Source organism: Pteropus medius, unplaced genomic scaffold (genome assembly GCF_902729225.1).
Source record: "Pteropus medius unplaced genomic scaffold, Ma_sr-lr_union100, whole genome shotgun sequence".
Classification (NCBI taxonomy): Eukaryota; Metazoa; Chordata; class Mammalia; order Chiroptera; family Pteropodidae; genus Pteropus; species Pteropus medius.
The window spans coordinates 2,886,548-2,898,970 of record NW_024356248.1 but is presented as its reverse complement, the minus strand read 5'-3'; the positions used below and the strand labels follow the sequence as shown (position 1 = coordinate 2,898,970).

The 12,423-nt window shown below is 42.4% G+C and overlaps 1 protein-coding gene across 1 annotated transcript; it reads right to left on the bottom strand.

Moving 5' to 3' along the window:
- Positions 1 to 589: 589 nt before the first annotated feature.
- On the bottom strand, positions 590 to 11,967 carry MS4A6A (membrane spanning 4-domains A6A). Its single transcript, XM_039860299.1, has 7 exons — positions 11,769 to 11,967; positions 10,376 to 10,529; positions 8,878 to 9,012; positions 6,008 to 6,064; positions 3,468 to 3,674; positions 1,458 to 1,559; positions 590 to 688 (listed from the first exon to the last, which is right to left on the bottom strand). Exons 2-7 carry the CDS (start codon positions 10,520 to 10,522, stop codon positions 593 to 595), a joined length of 744 nt encoding a protein of 247 aa, XP_039716233.1. The 5' UTR covers positions 10,523 to 10,529; positions 11,769 to 11,967; the 3' UTR covers positions 590 to 592.
- Between the last annotated feature and the right edge of the window lie 456 nt (positions 11,968 to 12,423).

The window sequence follows — 12,423 nt, the reverse complement described above, 5'->3', positions numbered from 1 at the left end:
TGGATGCTACCTCCAAGTAGATAGTGTCAGAATCCAGTTAATTGCTAGGTAGAGTTAGATACACACACACGCACACACATCATAGTAGTCAAATAAAAATTTCATTTTGAAGCCATGTACTTAAGTAGGTCCTGAGACTTAATGGCAGGGGGCTGTCTGCATGCACTAATGAGTAAAATATGTGTGATGGAACACTAGTGTCTATATAAGAGTCTGAACACCACAGTAAATCAGGACTCTCGTTGGCAGTGAGGGGGTACGAGGAAAAGTTATCTCCTTTACTTTGTCATTATCCATTGAATCACCATTTTGCCTAGTTTTCTGGGAAATGTCTATTTGGCCAGTCCAATCAATGGTAATTTACAGTTCCGTGCTTTTGTTGAAGTCAATACCTGGCAAATCTAGAGATCAATCCACTGAAAACATATATTCAATGACAAGAAAACAAATATATAGCTTTTAAATGTTCATTACGTAAAAGTCTACATTTCAAAGAACTCAAACTGCTTTGTTGGTTAGGTTTCTTTGGTTGGTTTTCATACATTATTATAAAGACCAAATTTCTGATGAGTATTTTCCTTTTTTTTTCCCCCTAAGAATTCAATAGTTTTTCATATCCGCAGTCAACATTTGCCTCTGCAATCATGCCGGATTTATCCTTGTCACTCAGAGGCTGGAAAAGCACACTCTAAAAGAAACAAAATATGTTAGTTTCTCAGACGTACTTGGATTCAGCTTAATGTATATCTTTATCTTGATGCCATCTCCTCCAAACTTTAAATATAGAACTCTTAGGTATTGCAAGATTAGTAAACCACATCATTCAGTTCTTTAAATAACTGATATTCATCAGCCTAGTATTCTACTTTCTAAAAGAAAATTTTTGATAGATCAAAGCTTTTAAATTCAGTTAATAAAGCCATGAATCCGAGGTGGTGCTAGGGTGGTGTCCCATGAAATTTGAGTCAATACATTTTTTTATTTTAAGAGGAAAAAAGATTTAAGATCACAGAAAGGGAAAATCAGATCATAGGACGTTTACTGCATCCATGTGCAAATGCCCTTTACCAAGTTAAGACTGTTAACGAGACTAATGGCTGTGGCAGAAGGTGTTTCTGCCTGGAAGAGAGGCAAATGGCATGTTCTATTGATAAACACAGGCACAAACTCGTAGCATAACGCTTGGCAAATCATTGAACTTCCCAGGTTTCTGCCTTTACAAAATAGATGATTTCTCAGATTCAACTATCTTGCCATGCAGTGACTCCTCAGCTGGTCAGAGACTCAATCACAATCTGCTTTCGTCAGCTGTTATCCATCACCATCAAACCACCTCCCATTTGTATCTCATGACCAGCAACTAATGGACCCCTCTGCCACTCTTGCTGACATAGCTCAACACAACCCAGAAACGGAAGTACACCAGGCAAGACTCGGAGGCAGGGCATCACACTCACCCCAGGAAAGTCAGAGTGAAACCACTTCCACCAAATCACAGCCATGAGCACAGCTAGGCAGAACTCCAGCACTGTAAAAATCAGCATCATAGACAGTATTCCCTAAAATGCAGGAAACACGAGGTTGGTGGTGCTTGAGTCGACCGAAGCATTCGCGCCTTGTCGGGAGGTGCCCGTCGCGACGAAGACCCGACCACCTCGACCATCAGAGATGCAGTGAGGACACCATCAGGAAGAGAACACTGCTCCTTTCATACCTAACAATCGGCTCAATTTAATCCCTTTGCTCCTTTATTTCCTTGGGAAGAAGAGGCGGAATGAACAGTAACTAAGTCAACTAACCCGCTTTATACACTTGTTTCTTACCTCTCTGAGGCGCAGCTAAATCTGATTACACTGTTCACTCAGTGAAGGAGCATGGTGGTGGACTAACACCCAGGGCCGACGGGCCAGGTTCCCATTCGAGCCACACCTCTGCTGCTTAGCTGCGGCGTGAACCTCAGCAAGAGTCTCTACTTCTCTAGCTTCCATTTCCTCATTTATCAAATGTGCATAATCACATTTCCTTCGCGGAGATTTATGAGAATCAGTGAGGTTTTGACTGTGCAAGCCCTTTATAAAATTCAACATGACTGCCCCTTCTATCCATCTGAACCCCTTGGGGTGGGTTTCCTTAGCCTTTCTTGATGGCAGTAAGTGTTAGAACAATCAAGATTGTAAACTGCCATCGCTGTTAGCCACCCAAACCGACTGACTGAACGAGGGAGCTACACCAAGAAGGTAAGTGCTACCAGTTCTGTCCTGAGGCATCATTTAAGCAGAGCTGACTAGCTGATAGAACAAGAGAGGAAACGTGATTGCACAAACCTCTAGTTTATTTACACACAATTAAAGAGGAAATATAACTTGTCTACATTACCTAGAAATTTTCCCAACAAGCAAGCTCTATATAATCCCTTTATTTACCATGAAAAAAATTATCCTGTTATGAATTCATACTTTAGCGACCACACAAATCGTTCCCAAGCGTCTCTGCAGAATTTTTTCCAAGGTAGAGTTGGCTCTGCTACATGTTGGTTTCTACCAATTATTATCAGCCTCGTTTGCATGTATTTTTTCTTAATAAAACATCATTAGTCTAGAGAAAAGCACCTGAGGCCAGCTTAATCGCCTCTGCTTTTATCTGGCCATCTTCCAACCGTGTCCTTGACTTAACTCGCTTTTGTGATTGCAGGACACTAAAAATTCTGCATCCTCTTTATCTTTATGCCACCTGTTTCTTTTTTTTTCCTGAATGTGTTGCTGACCACAAACATGCCCCTAATGCTCCAACATATTATTCTCGTTAGCCACACTTTGTCCTCCAATAAGGACAATCGTTGCTAGTTAACATTCTTCATCTCCCTATATTTCTAATTTTATAAATCCCACTTCTGTAAGTTTTAGCAAAAACGATAATGATGTTGATTTCTGGCCTGATCAATACCACTCAACACCGGTCGCTGGAAGGAGGAGAAGCCCTCACCTCCAAACCCCATATTTCCTGCTCTCCATTTCTCAGTGCTGGGCCTGATATCTGCTCGGACCCAGTTAATACCCCATCATACATATATACTATGTTTTCTTGTTGGCATTTCCTGATCACTTGGGTCTTTCTGCTATTTTGCCTTTCACTACTCCATAAACCAAGATGTTCAGTTTGACAAACTCATGTTTTATGCCTCTAACAATAGAATCAGTTTGATTAGTAGGAAACTATCGACAGTAAGTTTTAGTTTTTCACTGTCAATCTTATTTGACGTTGACTCTTCCGTTCTAGCCTATTAGTGGGCAATCACATGGCCTACCTCCTTCATCTCAGTCATGTAGTCTCTCCTTTATACAGCCTTGGCCTTCCCCTAGATGCCCACACCAGAAAGAATCGGAGAGATTTTCAAAAGAAGGGATAACAAGAAGTCAAGTCTTTAAGAAGCCTCACAAGATTGGAGCATCCCATCTAAAAATACTTACAGCCAGAACATCGTTGGCAACAAGGCAGTTCATCTCATTTTGGTAAAAATTATGGTAAGAATTCTGCTGTTCCAATAGTAGCTCCTCTTTGTTCAAGTCACACTTCCATAGGGCAGGACCCAAAAGAGCCAGGTTGATAGAGAGGAGGATGAAACCCACCAGAGCAGACAGAGAGCTCAGAAAGTTTGCAGCCAGGCTGCTCTGAACCTGGAAGAGAAATGCTGAGTAAAGATCACTCCAAATGAGCAACACATGTCTCTTACCCCTTTGCCAGTACGTTGCAAAATATCTTTTCTTTCCTGTGTCCCTCGAGGTCTAAAATTGATAGACCTAAACCTGGATGTCTCTCTAGTACCTAGCAACATCTCTGAATCTAGAAAGTAAATGTTAGCTAAGCAAATAAATCAACGAACTATTCCCCCCTACGCAGGACTTCAGTAGGGTGGCAGAGGATATTGCTCTACTAAATTCTCTACCCTGAACTGACAGCAGAGCTCCATAAGGCTATGCCTGCAGAATCCCAAAGAGAGTATGACCAAAAGGCAGATATAGTTTCTCTCTCCCCCAGCTAACTCAGAAACCCCTTGCGGCAGCATCAGCCACACAGAAGAGGAAGATGAAGCAAACCACTCTTCCTTGCACATGGCCTCTCTTAAACGCACACACACCCAAAAATGAGTGTGGGGACACAGTTCTCAGTCTCAGGTGGGCCCTGGAGTCTGGACAGGCTCTGGTTGTCCATGTCCAGGGCCATATATAGATGGCGGTAGGCAGAGTTCTAGACTCAGGCCCAGGGATGGTGTAATATGTGAGCTGTAACAGGAGGTGAAAGAAAGGTCAGGAAACTGAGGTCACAGTGATCTTTGCCTTTGATGCGCTCAAGTTTCTTGAGTACTCAGCTTCTCCCTTTCCTACTCTGGGTCTCATTTCTACATTTATGAAGTGAGGGGAAGAAATAAACTAATCTCCTAAATGGCTTCCCTTCTACCTCAACTCTCAGAAGGGGGAATCGAGTTAAGATCATTCCGAAAGCTGTAGTTATAATTAGGTATGGTTCAGAGCACACCCAGTAGTCACAAATTAGAATATTACTTAATCCCATCTAGGCCCCTCTTCTTTTAGGGACTCAGTGGCTGAAACTTTAAGGCACAGTAGAGGTGTAGACAGGGCATTTTACTCCTCCAAATCCCAATTTTCTCAAACAATGACTAAAGTACATGCTTCTGGGCCTCCTGATAGCCAGCAACAGTCACAATGCCTGGAATATATATTTCTTAAAATCAAATAGGTTCGTTCTGGGAAAACACTCTTCCTCAACCTCAAAAAAGGGCTGATATAATGTGTGACCACAGTAGAATTTACTATCAGATAGATGGTGCTGGTGAGCCTGAGCCTGCCCTTAAACCTCACCCTGTATCCTTGAGCTTGCTGCCAAATTCACTGTGGTTTTCTCTAGAGTAAGAACCCTATAGGCTCCTCTTAGAAAACCTAGAAACATTATTCTTGTATTGTACTACTTAATATGATGGTCACTAGCCACATGGGCCACCTAGATTTAAAGTAAACTTAAATAAAATTTAAAATCCACTTCCTCAATTGCACCAGCTACATTTCAAGAGATTAGTAGCCACACCTGACCACTACATTGGACAGAGTAGCTACTGCATTTCCATCATCACAGAAAATTCTACTGGATGGCATTTGTAGAGTAGTTTGGGGTCTCGGTGCGGGTTCCAAATCATCATTGCTACATTTTGATGAAAGAAAGAGAGATACTGGCACTGTCCTGAGCACATTCTCTAATTTCTTGCTGCTTTCGGGAGACTTTTGCAGTTGAAGGTTCCAAATCGAGTTTCTGTGCCACTGTGTTAGCTGGCTTGTTGGCGTTCTCACGATGGCCCTCCCACCGTCCGACTGGCCTGAGGGACTCAGTGTACCTTCACCGATTAGAAATCATCTCCCTATAATCCAGCTTCCCTCTTCCTGTCACTTCCAATTCTGGTTTTCTTTGGAAAGAGTTAAAAGCAGGTAAAGTCGTGTTCTTAGCATATGCAAATGACTAATGACAACTTTCAGGAGTTAAGGGTTCATTTTAAAATCCAATAGAAGTGTTACCTTTCAGATCAGAGAGCTAAAAGAATGAGAAAAAATTCCTCACACAAGCAACATTTTAACTGGGTTTTCTCAAGGGTTTTGACAGATGCACTAAAGTAATGAATCTACAACAAATAGACTTATTTAAAACACAGTCAACTTCTTTGTCATTGAAGATTTAAATTTGAAGGCCAATCACTATCAAAAGGGCATGATAGGAGGCTGACTTTTTCCAGAATAATCGCCTGGGCACTGGTCCAGGGTATGACGCAATACCTGGATGTGGACTGTGATCTAGGGTACAGCAGTTGCAGGAATGTGCACTGGACAGGACTGTAGATGACCCAGGAACAGTTCCTAACTCTGCCCAACATCTGCCCTGACTCTGCAAAGTGCAGAGATGGACCTTGGAGAGCTCATTTTGATGCTATTGTTCTCATACTCACCAAAGGCTTAGTGGACTTTTTCTCTGTGATGATTGATAGAGATCCAGAAATGACAAACTACTCAGAAAAGAGAAAAAATGGCCAAGTCACTGTCTATGTACAGATGTAGCAACAATGTTATTTTCACAGCATTTATGGAAAACTCCCATGGGAGAAGCCCTGGGGGACCAATGATACAAAGACCCAATTAAATATAGATATGTCCCTTTTTGCCTGTAGAATATTCAGAAAAGTATGAGAAAAGGCAGACATGTGTAGGAATCTATTCCAATAAACAAATGAGGGCCTTTAATATCCAAAATATCCAAAATATACAACTCAATAACAACAAAAACACAAACGATCCAATCAAAAATGGGCAGAGGACCTGAACAGACATGTCTCCCCAGAGGACATACAAATGGCCAACAAATATATGAAAAGATGCTCAACATTGCTAGCTATTAGGGAAATGCAAATGAAAATCACAATGAGATACCACCTCACACCTGTTAGAATGGCCATAATCAACAGGACAATAATAACAAATGTTGGAGAGGATGTGGAGAAAAAGGAACCCTCCAACACTGCTGGTGGGACTGCAAATTGGTACAGCTTCTATGGAAAACAGTATGGAGGTTCCTCAAAAAAACTAAGAATTGATCTACCATATGATCCAGCAATCCCTCTACTGGGTATTTACCCCAAAGACTTGAAAACTCATATCTGAAAAGATATTTGCACACCGATGTTCACAGCAGCATTATTCACAGTGACCAGGACATGGAAGCAACCGAAGTGTCCTACAATAGATGATTGGCTAAAGAAGCGGTGGTACATATATACAATGGAATATTACTCAGTCATAAGAAGAGATGAAATACTGCCATTTGCGACAACATGAATGGACCTCGAGATAATCATGCTAAGCAAAATAAGCCAGACAGAAAAAGTTGAAAATCACATGATATCATTTATATGTGGGATATAAACCTAAAAGCAACAAACGAACAGGACAAACAAACAGAGACTCATGGACATGGACAATGGACTAGTAGTTACCAGAGGGTAGGGGATGAGGGAGGGAGGAAGGGAGTCAAATATGGAGGGGGGTGTAGGGAGAAGGTGAAATGGGTAAAGGGGATCAAATATATGGTAGCTGAAGGAAACTGGACTTTGGGTGGTAAACACACAATAGAATATATACATGTCATATTATAATGTACACCTGAAAATGATATAATCGTGTTAACCAATGTTACCCCAATAAACTTAATTTAAAAAAATGAGGGCCTTAAAAGCCAGGATAGAATGTTTTTCTTTCAACGAGAAAAAAAATTTCGGAGTCAGACGTTATCTAGAGAAGAGCAAGAAAACAATGGGGGGCGCTAACAGGCACGAGAGTACAGACGTCCATTTCAGCTGGTGGCTCCCCAGGCGAGGGCAGGAAGAGGGGTGAGAACAGAGAGAGAATAAGGATGGCAGCAAACCTTAAAGGCTGTGTAATCAAAGACCTTATTTCTACTCTCTAGAGTATTACTAATAATAGATTTAGGACGGCTAAGACACAGAAAATCCCTTGACAATGGGGACATGGGACAAAACAGGGAGAAAAATGATAGTTCCAGTGGTCTCGGCATTAAGTAACTTAGGTCCGCATGAATAAATCCTGGGCCTTAAAAATTAGACAAGAGGCCTCTTCAAATGTGGGCTGGGCTTACAAAAAAATAGAGAATGGAGAGAGGAGAGAGGAAAGTAACTTTACAGAGAAGAAATCTGGCAGACACAACCTTAGCCTGCACGATCAAGGTTAACCGCACCCGTGACAAATCATATTGATAGCATCTACCCCTAATATGAAACCTCATCTCTGTCATCTTCCACCTAAAAATCCATCAGCCTAGTCTAAGCGTGAGAAAAATTCAGATGAACCAAAGTTTAGGAACATTCTGTAAAAATCCTGGTCAGTGCCGCTCAAATCCATCAACATTATCGAGGACGAGGAAAGTCTGAGAAAGTCTGAAAGAACCTTAGGGGACATAATGACTAAATGTAATGTAGTTTCTCTGACGGGGATCTTGGCACAGAAAAAAGACCTTTCGGGGAAAACTTGTGACATCCAAAACAGTGTCAACTTTAGTTAATAACAAAAGAAAAATGAACCAGATAAGGAAAAGGTAGCCTTCTGGAAGCATCAAAGAAACTAATAGCTACTGAGTCGCGGGAAGCCGAGAGGAAAAACATGATGAAAGAGAAGCTTAGTTGTGAGAAAGTCTCTGCACATCAACCTAGAAGAAGGCTCTTCTCTGAGAAAAGAACCACCAACATCCCCTTGGTACATGGATGCGAAGCTGTTTCAGGGGAATTTCCAGGCCATCACTAAAGCATAGACATCTGCTCAGTGTGCCCTGGGTACCACCGAGTGCAGCAAAGAGCATTTTCGAAGCGCTCAAAGATAAAAGTGCTTCTTCCTCTGTGATTCTCATGAATGTGTGGTTTGCCCTGTAGGTGTCTGGTGTCTTTTGCCAAGGTTCATTTTTCTGTATAGCAAGCTCCTTCTCAACTTTATCTTCCTTCATGGGTTTTTCTTAAACCCGGAGAGAAGCCACCAGCCTCATTATAGCTCTAGAGGATGAGGTGAAAAGTAAGATAATCTTCAAAAGAAATGATCATTTGAGCCAGCTAAAATATGGATTTAAAATCAGGTGGCTTCTGCCACCTCACTCAGTTCTTCCTTAGGCTACGAATGCAGAAGTCCTACCACTGACCCCTTGCTTCTGGCAGACAGAAATGTAGCAAGGCGACAGGGGAAGAGCCCAAACTATTGGCATCTTCGCCCCGCCTTCACCCCACCTCCACCCCATCTTGCCCTCCTTCAGATTTCAACTCACACACAAGGCTCCAATGAATGGGTAAGCAGCTTTCAACAGGGTGGAAAACACGTGGCTAAATTGTGGAGAGGAGGGAGCAGATTGCAAAAGGATTCCCAGACTCGACACCATCACCCCACAGACGATCTGGATGGTCTGTTGGAAGAAGAAGGGAGATCGAGGATTGAAATCGGCCTTGATAAAGACAGGACTTCTTCATCGCTCCCCCCATGCCCATGCCTTATCACCTTCCGCGGGATCCCAGCAGAGACAAAGACACTACAAAAGCACTGGAGGGAGAGCTGTGGAAAGACATTTGGGAGGAGACACTGTCGTGCCACAGGAAGCCACTGTCTTGGGCCATGTGCCAGGCGCTCAGCATGTCTTCCACCGTTTCTCCTCTCTCACCCCTGTCTTCTCGGGGCCCTTGTCCCAGCTCACGCCAAGTGCTAGACTCTGTTCTCCCCACCTCTCCAGTTTCATTACTACTAACTCTCCTTCCATCTCCTATGGGAGCAGGGGACATCTGAAAGCCCTCATACTCTCTTGAGCACTGGCAGTGTGGAAGCCCCTCCTTATTTCCCTGAGGCCCTACTGGACACCACAACATAAGAGCCTGGCCCTCTGGCCAGCTCTGTGACCTCTTCGGTCCACGTCCCTGTAACCGAGGATCCTGAAGCACTATCTTAAAAGGTCAAGTTTTCCTCCTCGACTTTCTTTTCAGATACAGCTTTATGAACAGCCACCAAGCGGTTGGCTAAAACTTCTGTCACAGGAACCCATGTTAGCCTTCGGGATCGTATATTTGATACAAGGCCATCAGTCCTACCAAGTTCTGAGACCTGATCATGGAAGTTCAGAGACAAATCTGGGAAGCAAAGCTCTATACTTCCCTCCCAGTCCTAGATAGATCCTTTCCTCCACTCCTGCCTTCACTCCACGGAGTTTCTTTAATAAGTCATGTATGAGGGGGAGAAACTAATGAAAGGTAAATATCATCTCTGTTCTCAAATGAGGAGGAGAAAAGAGGGAAGGAAGTTTATTTTTCCTGTAATTTACAGTGAGGGAGAAATTTTCTTCAAAAAATCTGTCAGATTATTAAGCACATAATTGGTGAACATAGAAAAAAAGTATACAAAATATATCATTATCACCATCACTTTTGAAAAATATATAGATGTACAGCTTTTTGTATGCCAATTACACCTCAATAAAGTAGTCTTTTAAGAAAGAAAATGTAGAGAAGTATTCTACTATAAAAACACAACAATAAAAACACAATTGCTCGTATTTGGGTTAGAGGGAAAAACGTTTTTAATACCACCTTATGTGGAAAAGGTCTGAGGAAGTTTCAAATGGCTCTCCAAATGGTTTCTATGGGTCTTAAATCAACTCGGATCCCTCTGACAAAACTTAAGAGTCTTCACACTTACGATGGATCTCCATTCCCAAGACATAAGTAGTTTCTTCCCTTTGCCCCTCCCCCTTCCCACCCCAACACCTTCTGAACTGGGCTTACCCCAAAAACTTTGACCTCTGCCTGTAGATGTTTCCTCAGGCTACTCCGACTCTGGTTGGCGGGCTTGTGTTCATCTGCTTGGGAGAAGTCGATGCCATTTGCTGTGAGAATTACGATGTTCTCATTGGCCATTGGTTGTGATACCATGATGGAGCTGGAAGAGAAAATAAATTCAGAGCTCCCTGGTCTGGCTCCCAGAACTGTAAGCCAGTATTTGCCCATGAGTCCAGATTTGATCTGTCCTTTAGGGAAAGGAACTGGTCGTACGGAGCTGTGAAAACCATGAAATCTTGGTTTCATGAATAGTTTTCTGTAATATTTGGCATAGTCCGCTCATCATGGATAACAGACACATCACAGGGAGGGAGCGGCACGAATCTTAAGAGGTGTCAGTGTGCAGAGGCAAATGGTCACACGAAACTTGCAGCCTGTAGAAATCTCTTTTCTTTAGTGCTACCTGCAACTGAATTGCCATATATTTGATAAATGTCTCCTCAAACTTTCCTGCCAGTCGTGAGATGGCTTGATAAGGGTCCTTTTCATCAGCCTGTTCCTATTCAGGTTCTGCACTGCTTACTTTACCTAACTCATTTTTTTTTTGGTGTAATAATAATATTTATTAGCATTAATCCTGGATGTTTTTATCATATTTTACTACACATTATCCTGTAGTGCCTTCAATACTTACAACAACCCTGTATGTTAGTTAGTTAGTTAGTTAGTTAGTTAGTTGGACCATGCAATATTTAGGGAAACTCAGAATCAAAGAGTTTACTACGAACGAAAACGATACGCACTTTGCATAGACGCATGGCATAGAATTAATACTGAAGGAATATTTGCAGTTATCACTCAGACATGTTCATACAACTGGGAAGTTGTAGAGCCAGGAGTGAACCTCAGCCACCTGCAGAGTTTGCACAATTCACTCCCTACCCAGCAATGTCAGCCTGTGTCAGAGTTTATTCCTCGGAGAAGTAGCAGCAGGCAGTAATATGAGGACACGACTTGGTGTCATTAAAACCACATTCAAAGCCTGGACCCTCCACTCGCCGGCCTGAAGGACCATGTTGCCTGTGGGATTAGTGGCCAAGAGCTCAGTTTGGATCTCTTTTTGCTGCACCGTTCTCGGCCCATAGATGGCCCAGTTTTGGCTCTGAACCTCTGAAGGGGCAAAATCCCTGCTGCCATCAATCACGTGACCTTAGGTAAGGAACTCACGAGAACATGCAGTTAGAAAACAGCAGAAACAGTTAAAACCAGCCCTTCCCTTTGCCCCTCCTAGATCCAGAAGACTGTAGTATCTCTTAACTTCTCTCAAATCAAATATCTCCTCTGATGGAGTCACGGCAGGGGGTTGGGGAGCTCAAAAGTGTCTCTCAGCATTGCCTACCTGTGCCCTCGATCTGGCCCGTTGGTTCCAGCTGAGCTCTCAGAAACTCCCAGGGGGTTTTAACTCAGGGTTCTCCTACAGTCCTGTCAGAATGTCCTACTTGTCCTCATCTTCCGAAAGTTGCCAGCTCTTCCTCAGTTCGGTGTTTACAGCTACACAGGATGTGAGGCTTACAGACTGTACATTTGTGAAATGCGCTTGCATTTCCCCTTTTTCTAAACTCCTAGCAACTTCAGAAAAGTCGCAAACAGAACGCACTCATGATTGGGAGAGTATGGGAGTCACAGAGTTCCCCGGGTGACCTGCCACCTCGATACTTACGACCTCTGTGTTATTCGACAAGTGTTCTTCTCTAAACCTCAGTTTTCTGTTCCATTAAATAGGGGAATGATATCGGCACTGGAGATTTGTTTAAAAGATTAGAGAAAATGTTTATAAAAGGCTTATACTGCTTCTAAGGAGCATTCGATACTAGGTAACTAATAGTAGTAATATTGACAGTAAGAACAATATAGATAAATAATAATATTCAGTGCTATAGAGTTAACCACAGTAATAATAATGGTAATAATGACTACACCGCTTTCAAGGAGCAGTATATAACTAATAATAGTACTAATGGAACATATTTTTTTGATATTTGTATATTCTTTTC

Excerpts from the sequence above, each read along its gene's own strand:
- MS4A6A (XM_039860299.1), bottom strand. The coding sequence starts at position 10,522 with ATGGTATCACAACCAATGGCCAATGAGAACATCGTAATTCTCACAGCA. Across the intron at positions 6,065-8,877 it reads CATTCATTGGAGCCTTGTGT|TTTGTCATTTCTGGATCTCT; the intron begins GTGAGTTGAAAT and ends TTTTCTGAGTAG. Across the intron at positions 1,560-3,467 it reads TTGCCAACGATGTTCTGGCT|GGAATACTGTCTATGATGCT; the intron begins GTAAGTATTTTT and ends CCTGCATTTTAG.